The 20,326-nt window shown below is 34.4% G+C and overlaps 1 protein-coding gene across 2 annotated transcripts; it reads left to right on the top strand.

The window, feature by feature from the left end:
- Positions 15,630–20,113, top strand: LOC105173320 (Golgi SNAP receptor complex member 1-2). 2 transcript variants are annotated; one of them, XM_011095019.2, is made up of 6 exons: positions 15,630–15,938; positions 17,372–17,568; positions 18,730–18,819; positions 18,902–18,973; positions 19,650–19,779; positions 19,860–20,113. In XM_011095019.2, exons 1-6 carry the CDS (start codon positions 15,818–15,820, stop codon positions 19,955–19,957), a joined length of 708 nt encoding a protein of 235 aa, XP_011093321.1. In that variant the 5' UTR covers positions 15,630–15,817; the 3' UTR covers positions 19,958–20,113. The 2 variants fall into 2 exon arrangements, with proteins under 2 accessions (XP_011093321.1, XP_020553282.1); XM_020697623.1 differs by having other exon boundaries at positions 15,631–15,938; positions 18,896–18,973.

Raw genomic sequence — 20,326 nt, 5'->3', positions numbered from 1 at the left:
AACTTGTTGTTATTATTACGCTTAGAAAATTTACCATAAAAATTCAAAGGTTAGGCCTACTTTTGGTTAAAGTTTCGTGGAATTTTGAGGACGTTCAAATTTTAGCTATTTAATGCGGTTCATTAAAGAAAGTTTGTTTTCCTTTCATACTATCTTGTAGTTATTATTTCTCTTAAAAAATTTACCATAGAAATGCAATGGTTTAGGGCTACATTTGGTTCATGTTTCGTGGAATTGTAAGAACGTTTGAATTTTAGCTGTTTGACGCAATTTTATTAAAGAAAGTTTATTTTTCTTTCATACTAACATATCATTACTATTACAGGTATAAAAATTTCCATACAAATGCAAGGCTTTAGGCCTACTTTTGGTTCAAGTTTCGTGGAATTTTTAGAACGTTCAAAATTTTTCTTTTTTCATGCTAACTTGTAGTTGTTGTTACGCTTATAAAATTTACCATACAAATGCAAGGGTTTAGGCCTACTTTTGGTTCAAGTTTCGTGGAATTTTGAGAAAATTCAAATTTTAGCTGTTTTACGCGTTTATATTAAAATGAGTTTGTTTCCTTTCGTACTAACTTGTTGTTATTATTACGCTTTGAAAAATTACCATAAAAATGCAAGGCTTACGCCTACTTTTGGTTAATGTTTCGGGGAATTTTGAGGACATTCAAGTTTTAGCTATTTTATGTAGTTTTATTAATGAAAGTTTGTTTCCCTTTCATACTAACTTGTAATTATTATAATATTTAGAAAATTTACCATACAAATGCAAGTGTTTAGGCCTAGTTTTGATTCATGTTCCGTGGAATTTTGTGATAGTTCAATTTTTTATGTTTTACGTGTTTTTATTCAAGAAAGTTTGATTGCATATCATAATAACATTTAGTTATTATTACGCTTAGAAAATTTCCATACGAATGCGAGGGGTTTAGGTCTACTTTTGGTTAATGAGAACGTTCAAGTTCTGGCAGTTTTACGCATTTTATTAAAGAAAGTTCGTTTATCTTTCATACTAACTTACAGTTATTGTTACCCTTAGAAAATTTACCATACAAATATAGGGGTTTAGGTCTACTTTTGGTTCAAATTTCGTGAAATTCTGAGATAGTTCAAATTTTAGCTGTTTTGCGCGGTTTTCTTAAAGAAAGTTTGTTTCTCTTTCATACTCAATTGTTGTTGTTATCATGCGTTGAAAATTTACCATACAAAAGCAAGGTTTATGCCTGCTTTTCGTTTATATTTCGTAAAATTTTGAAAACGTTCCAGTTTTAGCTGTTTTACGCGGTTTAATTAAAGAAAGTTTGTTTCATTTTCATACTAACTTTTAGTTATTATTACGTTTGGAAAATTTACCATACAAATACAAAGGTTTAGGCCTACTTTTGATTCAAGTTTCGTGGAATTCTGAGTACGTTCAAATTTGTCTTATACAGTTTAGATGTTTTATGCAGTTCCGTTAAAGAAAATTTGTCTTCCTTTCATACTAAATTGTCGCTATTATTACGCTTAGAAAATTTACCATACTAATGCACGGGTTTAGACCTAATTTTTGTTCAAGTATCGAGAAATTGTTACGACTTTCAAGTTTTAGCTATTTTATGCGGTTCATTAAAGAAAGTTTGTTTTCCTTTCATACTAGTTTGTAGCTGTTATTACACTTAGAAAATTACCATACAAATGCAAGGGTTTTAGGCCTACTTTTGCTTCACGTTTCGTGAAATTCTGAGATCGATCAAATTTCAGCTGTTTTACGCGTATTTATTAATGAAAGTTGTTTTCCTTTCATACTATCTTGTAGTTATTATAACGGTTTGAAAATTTACCTTAGAAATGCAATGGTTTAGGGCTACATTTGGTTCAAGTTTCGTGGAATTCTAAAAATGTTCAAATTTTAGCTGTTTGACGCAATTTTAATTAAGAAAGTTTATTTTTCTTTCATACGAACATATCATTACTATTACAGGTAGAAAAATTTCCATACAAATGCAAGGCTTTAGGCCTAGTTTTGGTTCAAGTTTTGTGGAATTTTTAGAACGTTCAAAATTTGGTTGTTTTACGCGGTTTTATTAAAGAACGTTTATTTTCCTTTCATACTAACTTGTAGTTATTGTTACGCTTTGAATAATTTACCATACAAATGCAAGGGTTTACGCCTTCTTTTGGTTCAAGTTTCGTGAAATTCTACGAAAGTTCAAATTTTAGCTGTTTTACGCGTTTATATTAAAATGAGTTTGTGTGCTTTCGTACTAACTTGTTGTTATTATTACGCTTAGAAAATTTACCATAAAAATTCAAGGGTTAGGCCTACTTTTGGTTAAAGTTTCGTGGAATTTTGAGGACGTTCAAATTTTAGCTATTTTATGCAGTTTTATTAAAGAAAGTTTATTTTCCTTTCATACTAACTTGTAGTTATTATATATTTAGAAAATTTACCATACAAATGCAAATGTTTTGGCCTATTTTTCATTCAAGTTTCGTGGAATTTTGTGATAGTTCAGTATTTGATGTTTTACGTGTTTTTATTCAAGAAAGTTTGATTGCCTTTCATAATAAGATTTAGTTATTATTACGCTTAGAAAATTTCCGTACGAATGCAAGGGGTTTAGGTCTACTTTCGTTAATGAGAACATTCAAGTTCTGGCTGATTTACGCTTTTTTATTAAAGAAAGTTTGTTTATCTTTCATACTAACTTATAGTTATTGTTACCCTTAGAAAATTTACCATACAAATATAGGGGTTTAGGTCTAATTTTGGTTCAAGTTTCGTGAAATTCTGAGATCGATCAAATTTCAGTTGTTTTACGCGTATTTATTAATGAAAGTTTGTTTCCCTTTCATACTATCTTGTAGTTATTATTTCTCTTAAAAAATTTACCATAGAAATGCAATGGTTTAGGGCTACATTTGGTTCAAGTTTCGTGGAATTGTAAGAACGTTTGAGCCAACTTGATATTTTGGTATTATCACCACAAAGAAGAGCTTTCGGATTTTTTTTCCCCCCTTCCTTTTCCAAAAATTTTTACGAATACGCTTTTTTGATGCAGAAGTACGTCTGTACTCCGCTACAAAATTTATTTTGTACACGGCGGGGGGTTCTGTTTTTCTTTAACTTGTTGTTATTATTATGCTTTGAAAATTTACCATAAAAATGCAAGGGTTAGGCCTACTTTTGGTTAAAGTTTCGTGGAATTTTGAGGACGTTCAAATTTTAGCTATTTTATGCAGTTTTATTAAAGAAAGTTTGTTTCAGTTTCATACTAACTTATAGTTATTACAATATTTAGAAAATTTACCATACAAATGCAAGTGTTTAGGCCTACTTTTGATTCAAGTTTCGTGGAATTTTGTGATAGTTCAATTTTTTATGTTTTACGTGTTTTTATTCAAGAAAGTTCGATTGCCTTTCATAATAACATTTAGTTATTATTACGCTTAGAAAATTTCCATACGAATGCAAGGGGTTTAGGTCTACTTTTCGTTAATGAGAACGTCCAAGTTCTGGTTGTTTTACGCATTTTTATTAAAGAAAGTTTGTTTATCTTACATACTAACTTATAGTTATTGTTACCCTTAGAAAATTTACCATACAAGTATAGGGGTTTAGGTCTACTTTTGGTTCAAATTTTGTGAAATCTGAGATTGTTCAAATTTTAGCTGTTTTACGAGGTTTTTATTAAAGAAAGTTTGTTTCCCTTTCATACTCAATTGTTGTTGTTATCATGTGTTGAAAATTTACCATACAAAAGCAAGGTGTAGGCCTGCTTTTCGTTCATATTTCGTTAAATTCTGGAAACGTTCCAGTTTTAGCTGTTTTACGTGGTTTAATTAAAGAAAGTTTGTTTCATTTTCAGACTAACTTTTAGTTATTACTACGCTTAGAAAATTTTCCATACAAATACAAAGGTTTAGGCCTACTTTTGATTCAAGTTTCGTGGAATTCTGAGGACGTTCAAATTTTAGTTGTTTTACGCAGTTCTGTTAAAGAAAATTTGTCTTCCTTTCATACTAAATTGTCGCTATTAATACGCTTAGAAAATTTACCATACTAATGCAAGGGTTTAGACCTAATTTTGGTTCATGTTTCGAGAAATTGTTACGACGTTCAAGTTTTAACTATTTTATGCGGTTCATTAAAGAAAGTTTGTTTCCCTTTCATACTAATTTGTAGCTGTTATTACACTTAGAAAATTTACCATACAAATGCAAGGGTTTTAGGCCTACTTTTGCTTCAAGTTTCGTGAAATTCTGAGATCGATCAAATTTCAGCTATTTTAAGTGTATTTATTAATGAAAGTTTGTTTCTCTTTCATACTATCTTGTAGTTATTATAACGTTTAGAAAATTTACCTTAGAAATGCAATGGTTTAAGGCTACATTTGGTTCAAGTTTCGTGGAATTCTAAAAACGTTCAAATTTTAGCTGTTTGACGCAATTTTAATAAAGAAAGTTTATTTTTCTTTCATACTAACATATCATTACTATTACAGGTAGAAAATTTTCCATACAAATGCAAGGCTTTAGGCCTACTTTTGGTTCAAGTTTTGTGGAATTTTTAAAACGTTCAAAATTTAGTTGTTTTACGCAGTTTTATTAAAGAAAGTTTATTTCCCTTTCAGACTAACTTATTGTTATTGTTACGCTTTGAAAAATTTACCATACAAATGCAAGGGTTTACGCCTACTTTTGGTTCAAGTTTCGTGGAATTCTGAGAACGTTCAAATTTTAGCTGTTTTACGCGTTTATATTAAAATGAGTTTGTTTCTTTTCGTACTAACTTGTTGTTATTATTACGCTTAGAAAATTTATCATAAAAATGCAAGGGTTAGGCCTACTTTTGGTTGAAGTTTCGTGGAATTTTGAGAACGTTCAAATTTTAGCTATTTTATGCAGTTTTATTAAAGAAAGTTTGTTTCACTTTCATACTAACTTATAGTTATTATAATATTTAGAAAATTTACCATACAAATGCAAGTGTTTAGGCGTACTTGTGATTCATGTTTCATGGAATTTTGTGATAGTTCAACTTTAGATGTTTTACGTGTTTTTATTCAAGAAAGTTTGATTGCCTTTCATAATAACATTTAGTTATTATTACACTTAGAAAATTCCCATATGAATGCAATGGGTTTAGGTCTACTTTTGGTTCATGAGAACGTTCGAATTCTGACTGTTTTACGCATTTTTATTAAAGAAAGTTTGTTTATCTTTCATACTAACTTATAGTTATTGTTACCCATAAAAAATTTACCATACAAATATAGGGGTTTACGTCTACTTTTCGTGAAATTCTAAGATAGTTAAAATTTTAGCTGTTTTACGCGGTTTTATTAAAGAAAATTTGTTTCTCTTTCATACTCAATTGTTGTTGTTATCATGCGTTGAAAATTTACCATACAAAAGCAAGGTTTAGGCCTGCTTTTGGTTCATATTTCGAAAAATTCTGAAAATGTTCCAGTTTTAGCTGTTTTACGCGGTTTAATTAAACAAAGTTTGTTTAATTTTCATACTAACTTTTAGTTATTATTACACTTAGAAAATTTACCATACAAATACAAAGGTTTAGGCCTACTTTTGATTCAAGTTTCGTGGAATTCTGGGCTCCTCCATCCGATGGATTCCTCTCATTAATAAGTAATCCAATTACTTATGGAATTAGTTCCCAATTAATTGCTCGTCCTTTCTCGGTGATTTGTGTGTGATTCTTTAGGTTCACCTTTTAGCTACAATTGAGTTAGTGTCAAACACTATTATTAATTAAATTATTAATCAAATCTAATTTAATTAATAATTCTCAATCAACCCTTTGATCAAGAAAGCCCGTTACCATGGATGGTCGTCTAGCAACAGTCCGTGGCACTAGAGACTAGGCGAATATCCATGTGAATTTTTAGGCTCTCGAGTTCATATGGGTACGGTCCCTCCATTTACCGTCTCTTAGTCTTAGTCTAGGGCATGAAATTGGGTGTCGGCTACCATCCTGGACTAGACGTCTATGCTTAATACTTGAGATCGTGTTACATCAAATTGCTCGACATAGGAACCTCTTTTCCTATTCGACGAATGACTGCGGCAATAGGTTTAGATAGAGCGTTAATGCATCTCCAAGTGCATAGGAGATACCTCTGTCACATTTTGATAGGTGACAGATCCTCTTCTTAGAACTCATCGTCCTCGCTACATACTCCGGCTGCACTGAATAAGGCTTATGATGATCATGTGCGTGACATAGTCACCTCTCACACAAACCTAAGATACAGTTATCGTATGCACGTGATTGTCATGATTCCTCAAGTCTAAAGACTACTCCTTACTATCGAAGCCGAGGATTTGAGTTATACTAATAAAGCCTCCAAGGCTTCCATATGATGATTTCCGCGAGTCAGTTCAGTCGATTCGACACCTAGGTAATCGGCCTACTAAGATTGCACAAATGTCCTACGTCTGTCGCCGATGAAACACGGTACTCATCAAATGAATGCGACTCCTAAAGTAAGTCTCTATAGGACATTCGATGCCTATTCTCAAGGTTCTCCACTTGGAACATTTTAGACCCAACCCTTGGCAATTGATTTATGACCGCCATCCAATGCGCAATCCAATTGTTGCGCGGTTGTTAAAGTGGTCTGTAGGCATTTGTCATAATTTTGTAAGCATAACAGATATATGTGCCAAATATGAATACTTACCATATTCGTTAGGACAATATTGCTTGAATGATTCTCAGAACCGCCAATATAATTGATTTTGGTCACCTATTCCAACAATTTCCCACTTGACCTTAAAGCCAATTACTCATGTTTTCAGATTAATCTGATTCTAAGCAATCTGTGATACCAGCTAGGTCTTATGGGTTTACTTTCGTTTCCACTGATGTCCTGTGGTCCAACCAAATGTTGCATCTTCCTATCTAAAGAAGATGATGGTGTCTAAGATTTTTTCTTGGACCTGTGATGAGATCTCGGGCTTATGAAGTGCCATAGCCCAGTTGTCATCCTCCAAGGTGACTACTGGCGTGGCTATGCTAGGTAGCACACCCAAAAATTGGGCATTGTTTTTCGGTCCTAACCGTTTTCCCAATATTACTTTTAAAATTATCATACATTCAATTTTTCATGATAGGGTTCCTTGTGGTATTCTACTTGGAACCTTTCCAATATTACCACATTATTATAAACATGCACATAAAAATGCTAAGGTTTAGAATTACCTTTGGGTCAAGTTTCATGAAATTATGAGATACTCCAAATTTTAGCAATTCTGGCCTTTTTATTCAAGCAAATTTATTTCTACTTTGTGTATGGTGTGTGTAATTGTATTTTAGTAAGGTGTTCGTAATTAAGTGTATTTTAGCAGAATGTGTTGTGTAATGCTTTTGGTGAATGTATCTATGAAAGACAAGCCCTTCATTAGTTGCAACATTTCACCATACCGATAATTGCATTTTCAATTACACATACACAAGTTTCTGCATTTTCAATTACACATACAATACTTTCTACATTTTCAAACCTGTAATGAAACCTGTAATTGCATTTTCAATTTCTGCACAATATACATTGTTGTGGAACATCTAATTGCAACATTTCCAAACTGAACATCTAATTGCAACATTTCCAAACTGTACATATAATTGCATTTCCAAACTAGACATGTAATGGCATTTCCAAACTCTAACTGAAACTATAAAAAGTTTGTGCGAAAAGATTACAATTTGAGAAATAAAAAAATATTACTACTTTCTGCGAAAACATTGCTGTAAAAAAGAATACAAGTCTCTGCCAAAATATTACTAGTTTCTGCCAATGCATTACAAGTTTTAGGCCTGCTACTTACCTTTGTGCAGTTCACTTATAGCATTGCTAAGATTTGACAAAGTGACAATTTTTTTTCCTCCTTTGAAAATGGATGGGGTTGATCCTGAACTTCGTTGCTCATCCACTGACTTTCTACCCACTTCAGCATCAACAAAAGAACCTGGCTCCTTAATTTCACTCCTTTCTGGCACTGTTAAAATTCATCAAACATACTTGGTGCAGTTGCAGATGGCTTTGGAGCTTTTCTATACCTGCATATTTTCTGGTTGTTCTATTGGAGGGACCTGGCTAGAAGCATTAGGGATAACTCATTTGATGCAGTTTTGGTAACACTAAAAGCAACAAGAATGCGAGTGGGTCGGTCCGAGAATGCGCAAGTGGAAGCGGAAGCTGAAGAATAAAAATAAGTAAATTAAAACCGAAACGTAATAAAACCATGATTCCAAGGGGTGTACCCTTAGAGTCCCCAAACGTTTGATGTAGTTAATTATAACAACAATAAACCTAAACAGGGCTTATGGAAAAATAAAAATGGGAGGTACAAAAATCATAAATCAAGAATTACCTCTTTGCTTGATTTACTTCGAACCTCCTTCGTTTAATCTGTTCACGCGAAACTTCAACGTAGAAGTCCTCTAAAGACGCGTACACACCACACCGAAATATGGAACCCCTCAATTCTCTTTGCTAGAAGAAAATTAAGGAGAAAGAACACATCAAGTGTGCTTGTGAGAGGGGCGGCTGAATTATGAGCTTCTCGGCAACAAACGTGGGATGTCTATGCGATTTTAGTAGGTCAATTGGATATATGTCGAATCGACTAAACTGACTCATGAGGATCATCATATGGAAGCCTTAGAGGCTTGGTCCGTATGACTTGAGTCCCCAGCTCCAATAATACGGGAGTAGACCTCAAACATGAGGAATCATGACAGTCACATGCATGCAATGACTATATCTTGGATTCGTGTGAGAAGTAATCGTGTCTCAGATATGATTATTATAAGCCTTATCTAGTGCAGTCAAAGCATATAGCAACGATGGTGAGTTCCAAGAAGATGATCCGTCACCTGTCAAAACGTGACAGAGGTATCTCCTATGCACTTGGAGATGCATTTACGCTCCATAAACCTGTGGCCACAGTCATTGGTCAAATAGGAAAAGAGGTTCCTATGTTGAGCAATTTGGCCTAACACAATTTCAAGTATTCAGCATAGACGCCTAGTCCAGGATGGGAGCCAACACTCAATTTTATGTATTAAACTAAGGCCAGGATACGCTAGACGAAAGGATTGTACCCATATGGACTCGAGAGCCCAAAAGTTCACATTGATATTCGCCTAGTCTCTAGTGTCATGGACTGTTGCTAGATAACCACTTATGGTGACGGGCTTTCTCAATCATCGGTTGATCGAGAATTATTAATTAAATTAGATTTAATTAATAATAGTATTTGACACTAACCTAAGTCTAGCTGAAAGGTGAACATAAAAAGTCACACACAAATCACCGAGATGAGATGAGGATATAATAGAAAATTAATTCCATAAGTAATTGGATTACTTATAAATGAGAGGGATCCATTAGATAGAGGAGCCCAAGAATAAATTAATAGGATTAATTTATCTTGGCCTTGCCCTTATTTAATAAGTTGGACTTATTATTTAATAAAAGGCTTATTGGGTTCATTTATTTAATTGGATTAAATATATGATGGACCTAATCAAGTGGGATTTAATTAATTGGCCTGGTATTTTAATTAATTAAAGTCGGCTAAAGCCCATTAATTAAGTTGGTGAAAATGATTGAAAAAGGAAATTATTGACTAACAAAATTACTTTTGGAAAGTGCCATGTTAGTCATTCTTTATTTGGATTAAAGGATTTTATTACCTTATGGATGCCTAAATGAACCTAGACATGTTTTAATGCATCCATTCAAGGTATATATATATGTGGGTGTGTGTGTGCGTATATTAGTTATTTGGAATAACTAATGAATATATAACAAAGCAAGAAAATAATTTCCTACTCCCCTTATCATTCCACTCGGCCGAACCTCCCTCTTGTGCACACTTGGTGTGTTCTTCTTCTTAATTATTTTCTAGCAAATTGAATTGAGAAATTCCAAATTCCGGTGTGGGGTAGCGCAACTTTAGAGGGTTTCTACATTGAAGCCTTGGGTGAACGAATCAATGAAGGTGGTTCGAAATAAATCAAGAAAAGATAATTCTTGATTTACGATTTTTGTTCCTCTCATTTTACATTCAACCATTTGCCCAGTTAATTTCATTATAGTTTATTTTATTAACTACATCGAATGCCCGGGAACTCCAACGGTACACCCCTTGAAACTATGGTTTTATTGCGTTTTCATCTAAATTTATGCACTTCATTTTAACCGCTTCCGCTTACGCATTCCAGGGCCGATCCACTCGCACCTCAGTGCCTTTCACCCGCTGGCCAGTGATGGCCGGCAGGACAACAACGGCCGTACTGCTTTAATTTTCAATTTTTTTTTTGAATTTCTGCAATTAAAAACTAAAAGAAAATCATGCATTTACAAAAAATTCAATTTTAAAAAATGCATAGATATCCATAATTTAAAAGCAAAATTAATACATACTTTTTAAACATATAACCATGTTACAAAGCCATAAAGCATGCTTTCTAAAAGCAAATTAAATATGGTGTTCATGCTCAACACAGAATAACATGTTAATCCTAAAGCCACAACACCGAACCGAGCTCTGATACCACTGAAATAATCGGTATGGCCTGGGAATGCGGCGAAAATGTGAAATAAAAAAATTAAAATGATTCAAAGGGGTGTTCCCTTTGAAATTTTTGGGTGTTCGGTATTTGTCAAAAACATAATAATCAACATATAAACATGTTAGACAAGTGGCTAGAGGATGAAACAAAAGCATAGAAACAAAACACGAAACTTTACCTTTTTATTTCTATATTTGAGCAGCAATGTGCATTGTTCCCTTTACGTTCTCCCTTTCCGTTCACTTGAGAATTCAAACTAGAATTCCTTTAAGTTGTCCACATCATAAAATGGAATAGATATAGTTCTTTTTCTATTGCTAGACAGAACAAATAACAAGAAAAAAAATAACTTTAAACTAACACTATTGTTTAGTGCTTTTGGATTGTTTTATATTCTAACTTGAATCCAATTCAATATAGAACTTGGACAGTGGCACTCCAAAGAAGAACTCCACTGAGTGAGTTCCATTCTCGTCAGATACTTCAAGAATCCCCACTAAATACACACTACCTTGATCCAATCGAAGGATTTAATTTTGCAATCAATTTGGTTCTCCACTTCAAGTCTAATTCTCTGAACCTTCCAAAGGTCCTTAGATTTGTGAACCCCCTTCTGGCTCTGTGTATTCGATGACTCATAGATATTTAATTGGATTCAATCTAATAGACCATTGGCAAGCACACTTTGTCCTACAAAGTGCTTCTTGATCCTCATTTTGCTCAGGAAGGACTTGCAAACTTGTAGATTCAACTTGTCTATTTTTAGACTCGTTGAATTCACCAACTTTCTTATTCTAACTAGAAAAAATGTGACCTACCTTCGCATGCCAGATCTGTGAGTTTATCTTGATTATCCATTTTACCATTTATTTTGAGCACTCATAATCCAATTAGAAGATAGTATTGAAATAATTACGTGAACAACCTAGCAGACAAGAATAACCATTCTTTGCCAAATGAAATAACCATCATTGATCAAAATCATCTAATCAAAATTCTCCAACAATGAAAAAACATAATTTGATCATGCTAAGTTACATAATTATATCCTATCAACTTTATCCAAACATGATCACTAATAGCTAAGTCAATCTAGTCCTTTAACCACAGTAGTAACAACCCCGCCATTCTAAGTTTTAGGACCGTTTGTCTCAGCCTTCTACTCCTTTTCACCACCTGCAAACCATTTGCAGATATGAGCTTTACGGCTGGTATCTAATACTCAAGAAGTGTAGTAGTAGTCATATTAAGACTCAATAACAAATTATACCTTGATTATAGAGGACTTTCGGACACCCCCTCTTTTATTGTCACTTTTCACGGCAATTAATGCAAACATCTTTTGGAATTCATGATTGTTGAACCGCCTTTCTCTTCTCTCTACCCATGCCCAAATGGACAACAGGAGCACTCTGAACGCAGTAGCTGATTCTTTCTCACCGTTCTTCCTCTTCCAGGGTCTGACCCCTTTGCCTTTCGCTTCTGAGGTCAAAGCCTCCCCTACCGATACCGACGGCGCAGACTTTTCAATCATTGCCCTCGTAATGGACCAACATGTTTATCAACTCATGAAGGTCTTTGTCAAGCCCATTCATGTTATAGTCCACAATAAACGGGTCAAAGAAAGGAGGAAGAGATTGAAGGATCAAGTTGATGTACGTTTCTTTTTCGAGATCAGTCTTGAGGTCCTTGAGCTTTTTTTCCACAAGGGATAGCATCTTAACCCCATGCTCCTATACAGAAGACCCTTCAATCATCTTGGCAGCAAAAAATGCTTTAATGACAGCATATTTAATATGCCGGTCCAGAACCGCATAAACATGGCTTATGCGGAGCATTATGGATTGGATCTTATCATGCCTATCATGCTGTTTCTAGATGTCATTGATCATTGATGCCAGTACGATACTGCGAACCTTCCGGTTGTCCTCATACCACTTCTCGAATGTCAAACGTTCTTCACATGTGGACCCTTTCGGCAAGGCCCGAGAAAAGAGACCTATCCAGAACGTGGTTCTCAAAATCTAGGACAATTCTAAGATTTTGCAGCCAATCATTGTAGTTTGTTCCGTTAAATTTATTAGTACCAAGAATTGCAGTGAGTGGATTCTTAGACGTCTACATCAAATGCAAAGAGAAATTTAATAGATATTGTAATATTATATATCAAGTTTAAAACTTGGTCTTCAGTCATTAACACGTCGACTATTTCTTCAAAAAGCCCACCACTCTCAAGTGGGACTTTTGGGAAACTATTTTCTAGTGGGCTTGGAGTCCACAAATGCAATTCTCCATACCCCTCTTTTACGATGCACACGGAAAAAGGCTTTATGAGAGGTAACATGTACCATTCGCATCCAATGAGAATTCACAAGTTATTTTGCCTCGCCTCTTCACGTGATTTTGAGGACTCCAAGTGAATCACGCTACTCAGTGTTAGGCCCGACCCATCAACCAAATAAATATCTTAACTGTCGCCCCCACGACTCGTGAGACAGGAAAATAAGAGTATATTCCATTTGTTCACAACAATAGTGTAACTTTCTTCCATTTCAAACGTGCTACGACTCTTGAGATCACGAAGGGGTGAAAGTAGCATCCACACCACATTGTTGTGGATGGAAGGCTTGGATCTAATCAAACCTTTTGAATTTCAATCCACTATGGGCCTAATATTTAACTTGAACCATCCAAGTGAGAGTTAAGTTTGTTGTAACTGAGACCTCATCATTATAAGATTTTGCATGTATCAGTTTTAATCATTGAGAATAAATGGATGCATTCCAAACAAATCGTACTCCAAATATTAAAACATACACCACATGCAAAAACAAGCCTAGCACGCCCCTATTAGATGATCACAAGCCCAATCCTAAATGACCTACTTAGCCCGCAGTGAGTCTATGGTCAATCTAGGGTCTGGCCTAACTATTACAGAATAGTAACTCTTTATTATTCTAATAGACCTTCCTCTTTGTTCTTCTTCAGTCGTCAGCTCCGTCCAACGGGCCGAGGACTTCATCTCCTTGAAAGCTTACATTTATTCAAAATGAATGAAACCTCACAATCCTAACTATGTTCATTACAACTGAAATTGAAAACCCCAATCAAAAGTTAAGGGGAGTACAAAAGAAGGGAGAAAAAAAATCTTATTATTTCACGGCTAAAAATGAAAGAATGAATTAAAATAAAGAGGCATGCAGGCCTAACCCAACATAAAATTAAACCATACATTCGACCAATGTGCTTTGTCATCATCCCCATTATTTATCCAATAAACAATAATTAACACATTTATATCAAATACAAACATGTCAAAAGATAAATACAACTCATGTATTTAACAATAGATATCCAATATCACATACAAGAAACCTATTTATAGTCGGGTCAAAAACAGTACAGTACTTAGGGATGAAAAGTTAACCGTAATCGAGGGGAAGATCGCCATTGAGGGATGGGTCTCTCATCACCACCATTTTAGCATCAAAAACCTTTAGGGCCGATCTTCTTCTCACAAGAACAGGGTCGAATCGATTTAGAGGGGAGAGAAATTAGGGCTGAAAATTTTGGATAGCTTCTTCTCATTCTTTTCGCTGAGAAGAATCACGTGCAAAGCATGTGACTTCTAATTTCCCACCACTAGGTCCACGTCATTGTTTATGTGGAAATACATGTGGCTCTATTGGCCATTTTATACACCATGGCCTAACCAAGTTAACAGTTTTCGGTGGAAATGTCCAAATTAGCCAGAAAATTGGCAATAAAACCCTAATTCTCACATGATTGACCCATTTCTATAAATTAGTTGTCAAAATATGATAACAATGAAAGTTAGTATATTAAAATTAATCATAGTCAAAGTTAATGAAAAAAAAAAAAATTCCCCCAAGTTAGGGGCTTGAAACAAAACCAATTGGTGATTTAGGCTTTAGTTAATTTCCAACAGGTGAAATAATGGGTGAACCCATAAGAAATACAATATTTTTCTTTTACTAACTTTCCAATTTAATACCTTTAATTTAAAACTTGTTCATATTTTCTCTTTTACATAAAATTTACATAATTTTTTTAAACTTTTTTCTATGTGTTAATTTAAATATTTACAACTCTATTCAAAAGTTTATGGGCTACAACGAATTAATTAAAAAAAATACAATTAAAAAAATGTAATGATTTAAAGTGTCGAAAGTTGAAAGTGCTGAAATTAAATTATTTTACTTGTTTATTTTTTATAAAATGAAGTACTATTTCTTTTAATACTATGTAATTCTATTAAAATATCGTTAAGTAAATTATAATATTGATGTAAAATAGATTAGACCATCATAATTAGTTTAGAATTTCCTTCAAATATATTATTCAAAATTAAACCCAAAAAGAAAACAAATATAAAAATGAATTAACACACATTTTAATCATGTTAAGAAGATTATTTTTTTTTTATTTTGTATTTTCTTCAAAATTAAAAGGGTAAATTACTATTACATGCATAATTACAAATACCTCCTTAATATTTAAAAATTTATAAGTACCACCTGATTTGACGTCCGTCTAATAACAAGTTCATTTTATTAGCCTCCATTAGGTCTCCATTTAATTTTTATAGTGAACTAACTAAAACGTCCCTTTGAATTATGAATTATAATTATATCTATATTTAGAATTTTTTAAAATATTTTTATGGACTAATATCCCCTTTAGATTGTTTATTTTACCCTCTTTTAATTTTTTTATATTGTTTAAATATTTTTTTATTTTTTTTAAAAAATCAATAAGAATAAAATAGTATATCCACTTCACCGTCCAGAAAATATATAATTATTTTTAATTTAAAAGAGATATTACTAATTTTTCAATAATGAGAGAGTGTTGATGATTATGTTAAATTTCGTTGGGGTAGTTGTAATTTACCTAAACTAAAATTAAGTGGGTAAACGACTAAAAGGAAAGTGAAGAGGGGTCAAATGTAATTTCATTTTTTAGGTGGGGAGAAAGTGAAAATTAAGAATTAATTAAAGGACAGGAAACACATACATGATACACCCTCTCGTACTTCTGAATCAACTGCTGCAGCAGTGACAGATACTGGCGCACATTCGGATCCCATAACCCTCCTTCCAACGGTAACAACTACCGGGTCCGGATTGTGAAAGAGGGGTGGTGGTGGAAGCACTGTCAGAAAACGGGTCGGATCCGTGTCGATCCTGTTGCCCGGGTTCCCAGTATGGATGCGTTGCAGGAATCGGGTTGGGAGGAGCTCCGGAAAGAAGCTCGGAAAATTGAAGGCGATCTCGATGTCAAGCTATCTTCTTACGCTAAGCTCGGGGCGCGTTTCAACCAAGGAGGTATGGACTTTCCCCGCCCACCGTAAATCTGCTGGGAATTTGTTGTTGTTTTCTTGTTGACTATTGGATTTTGTGATATGCGATTTTCGCCATTTGCTGGCAATGAAAGGTTATACTACATTTTTTATGTACATTTGGGAAAATCATTTCATAAATCGAAGAATTTGTAGTGCAGCAGACGTATGACGTACTGGGTTTCCAAAATTATGGTGCAGGAAGGAGGGGGGCGGGGCCGGGGGGGGCGGTATGATCTGTATTCTAGATCATTCCCAGTTTTGAATCCAGTAATAATCATAGCTGCTTGCAGCCGCCACTGCATGTACTAATTGGTCTTACCTTTTGGGGACTTGTGATCATTAGTACTCGAACTTATTTCGGACTACTTCTTGTTATGCGCTTTGTTTATAATCATTAGTACTTGAACTTATGTGGAATCTCATTGTTTTCCAATATTCCAAGGGTTTTTAATATTGGTGTTTTTTGGTGTGAGGGTGTACTCTGGAATTTTGAATCCTTAAAGTGTTTATGTTAGAGGCTTAGAGCTAATTTGCTTGGAATTTTGGACAAATGTCTTAGATGTAGTTAATCGATTGGTTAAATTAGGGACTTCAAGGTGTGGCTTTTAAGTAATGTAAACTAGATAATGTAGGTTGAGGGAATACAATGGCTTGAAACTCTAAATTATAATTGACCAGCCAAGAGACATTTTATAAATAATTTGGCATCTATTATTATCAAAATTTGTAGCATGTGAAGCAATACCTATGCACTGTTACATATGAGGTGTAATTGTAATTGGTCTTTTGATATCTCATGGTTATAGATGCATATTGCTATCAGGGCAGTAGCTCAATCTGGTATAATTTTGCATTTCCCCTCTATAATGACTAGAATTTTGGACATTCTTCTGCTTCTGAAACTTGATGCATTAGTTATTTAACTCAAAAAGATATTTGCTGAAAATCTCATGGGTCCATGACTCCATGTCTACTTCCTCGTGCCTCACAAAGCGAGTTACAGGCAACCCAACATGCTCAAGTTTAGTCTGCATTAACCAAATCCTCGATATCAATTGATCTCAGTCTTGGTAAGTATGTTCGGAGCGAGCTATTGGGTTTGTTTCCACTACAAGTAAATTTTACATGTTTATGTATATACGTGTTTCTCTTATTTACTTATCTTGGAATCTAGACAGATGTTTAAGTTGTTCAGTATGATAATATTTTGAGTAAATATTTAATATCAAGGATCTCAATTCCTGAATGGTTGGACATTGTGCCTGTGGTAATGAGTAATGTTTTTGCCTTTTGAGATTTCTCGCAAAATAAACTCAAAACATTTTTTAGCATACTCTTGATGCCAGAAGCCTTTTTCATTATTGGAGGTACAAATTGGCCAGAAGATTGTGGTTCTGATGGTTTTATGGGTTTCAGGTCATGTGGATGCTGGTTCACCAACTCTTGGGTCCAGCAGGTCATGGAAATCCATGGAGATGGAGATTCAGTCATTGCTGGAGAAGCTACTGGATATAAATGATTCAATGAGTCGATGTGCTGCATCTGCAGCACCTGCTACTTCAGTGAATCAAAAGCTCGCTAGACACAGGGACATTCTGCATGAGTTTACCCAGGTTACTTACTATCATGTGTGCTCTTTTCATTTTTCATTAGTCTAGGTACTTCTGAATTCTGATATCATGATATGTTATATATTCATCCAGACAAGAATAATGAAAATAAGGGCAATGGTTTTCTGCTTCCGTTGCTTTTCTACTCAAGACAATGTTGAGATCCAGACTAGCTGTTATAGTAGTTGATATAGCTCATTCCTTGTGCTTACCCTTTTGTTCTTTTCAATCTATTCTTTACAACATCAATTGCAGAAGGACGAGAACAACTAAGAGATAATTTCCTTCAAAATGCTTTATTCCTGTACTATCACCATAGCTAGAATGTATCAATGCAAGGGATCAACCCTTATCTTGCCTGCCATAAATTTTGCTTTATCGCTTCTGTCTTTCCTCTCTTCCCATTTTGAGTTCTTCCTTGCACACAATCAGGGGTAAACTTCTTGGAGCTTTTGACCATACATGGGAGGCATAATTAACCCAACCTTTATGCATCTATGGGAAGCCTAAACTAATGACTGGCTGACAAGGAAAATACAAGGCTTAGACTACTGCCATCTTGGTGAATTATATAATTGTTCTATCCTGAATTTGAAGAAATAAAAGCGACTAAAACACACATTTGCTATTTCTGTGTAAGAGCTGTCAGTTGCAGCTTGCTTTGAATGTTCTCCATAATTAATTGGATGTACTTGCAATTGAAATATCAATTGGTTTAAATTTGACTGATTGATGCGTGATGTTGTCAATGCGCTTACTTAAGCATTGGATTTCATGATCATGAATGATTGCAGAAATTTTGTCGGGTGATGAACTCAAGTCTCATCAACCTTGCTACATCAACATTTTCTAGAATTTTCTGTTGTCTCATTTCCTTCTAATATAGCAGAAAATGCATGCTTTTTAGTGAGTCCAATGAGTATGTGAGATCCACTACTTGCCTGAATCTCATGGTTTTTATACCTTGAAATAGATCAGAAGCTATTTGCTCATGTTGGTGAAATTTTATGACTCATACAGTTCGGATCTTGATTTTGCCTGTTGTTCGTGCAACTTTCCAATGCTTTTCTGCCAATGTTTCAAGGGGCTTTTCTTGTATGATTCTCTTCAAGCCACAATGTCAATCAAGTATCCTGGTGAAATTAACTTTGGTTATTTCTGTAGGAATTTAGGCGTATCAAGGGAAATATTAACTCAATGAAGGAACATGCAGAACTTCTTAGTTCTGTACGAGACGATATCAGTGAGTACAAGGTGAGAGCATTTAATAACTATGAGCATAAACCAATTGGTTCCTGATGCTGTTTAAGCTAAAAGTGAATATATGCAGGGGCAGGCCTCTGGGAATGTGTCTCCAAAAATGCAATTACTACGGGAGAGAGCTGCCATACATGGAAGCATATCTCATGTAAGATTCTTATAAGCTGCTTCCTATTTACTGTCTTATCTGGTAAAGTTTGCAGAAAAATATGTTTCTTTGCTGCTGTTGTGAGATGGTGTTTTTTGAGAATGGATTTATTGCACTAGGGTAGAAGCTCTTTATTGTTTGAATCAATGACCCTTTGGAAACTAATAGACAACCATTTACATAAATAAGCTTTAATAGAAAGACAATTTACCAAATTCCAGATGCAGCCATGGGCAGTCCAGCATGCAAGCCTGAATCCTCTCTCTCAACTTTCTATGAATGAAAATTGAAAAGTTCTTGGGTTTGGGCCCCTAATCGATCAATAAGTCAATGGAATGAGGAGAAGACAAGAGTGGCATTTCTGATTTTTCAGAATTTGCAAGGAAATGTTGAATATTTGGCCCAGTGATGATCATGAAAAGTAAATGAATTACTTGAAGATCAAAGAATTAAGAATTCTATCTAGTTAATTATTTTCTTTCGCATTTTTTTGCTTGGTGACCATTGTGATCATATGACCATTCTACCCATATGATAGTAGGATTTCTTCACATTAATGTATGAAATATTGTTCTTGTTGTCTTTGCTGTGGTTTCACCTGTTGGTTTACATGAAAGCTTTACAGCCTCTGTAAGGTTATGCATTTTTAATCATCAGCACTTCGCTCAACTTGTAGATTGATGATGTGATTAGTCAAGCTCAGGCAACTAGAGCCGTCTTGGGCTCTCAAAGAGCATTGTTTGGAGATGTTCAAGGAAAAGTCAAGATACTGGGTGACAAATTTCCAGTCATTCGTGGTCTAATTGGTACTTTCCTGAGGAACATTTCTGTTATACTTTTTAATATAAAATTCCATACTTATTATCTTGTTCTCCTGATTTCGCAGGTTCAATCAGAAGAAAAAGATCGAGAGACACTCTCATCTTATCTGCAGTTATTGCTGCTTGTACGCTTTTTCTTATCATCTATTGGCTCTCAAAGTGAACATTATACCTAATTTGTGTCAAAACTAAGAGGAAAGAGGTTTTCCAATGAATTTTCCATGCATAGTTATTTAGAACAAATTCTTTTCAAGGTTATGGTTTCTAACCCTGATGGCACGTTTTTTTCCTATTCATAGCTCTACTATTTATATCTGTATAGAAGGAACCTGCATTTTGGTTATTTCACTGCACAAAACATAGAAGACGACACCTTGATTTTTGTGTTTTTTTAGACTATACCTTGCATCATTATTTTGCCTTTAGGGGTGTCCTTTTAGTGCCAAACTACCGACTTCCTGTAGCTCAACCTAAGATTTTGAACTCCGCTGGGGATTCGTTTTGCCATTTTTTCTATAGTAATCAAACATAT

This window comes from Sesamum indicum, linkage group LG11, assembly GCF_000512975.1.
Source record: "Sesamum indicum cultivar Zhongzhi No. 13 linkage group LG11, S_indicum_v1.0, whole genome shotgun sequence".
Lineage (NCBI taxonomy): Eukaryota > Viridiplantae > Streptophyta > Magnoliopsida > Lamiales > Pedaliaceae > Sesamum > Sesamum indicum.
Note: the sequence above shows the minus strand (reverse complement) of the source record. Positions and strands in the feature narration are given on the sequence as shown.

Bases quoted from the DNA above. Each gene is read 5' to 3' on its own strand.
- LOC105173320 (XM_020697623.1), top strand. From the start codon at position 15,818: ATGGATGCGTTGCAGGAATCGGGTTGGGAGGAGCTCCGGAAAGAAGCT. The intron at 17,569-18,729 runs GTTACTTACTAT...TTATTTCTGTAG, and splicing joins TTCTGCATGAGTTTACCCAG to GAATTTAGGCGTATCAAGGG. The intron at 18,820-18,895 runs GTGAGAGCATTT...GAATATATGCAG, and splicing joins ACGATATCAGTGAGTACAAG to GGGCAGGCCTCTGGGAATGT.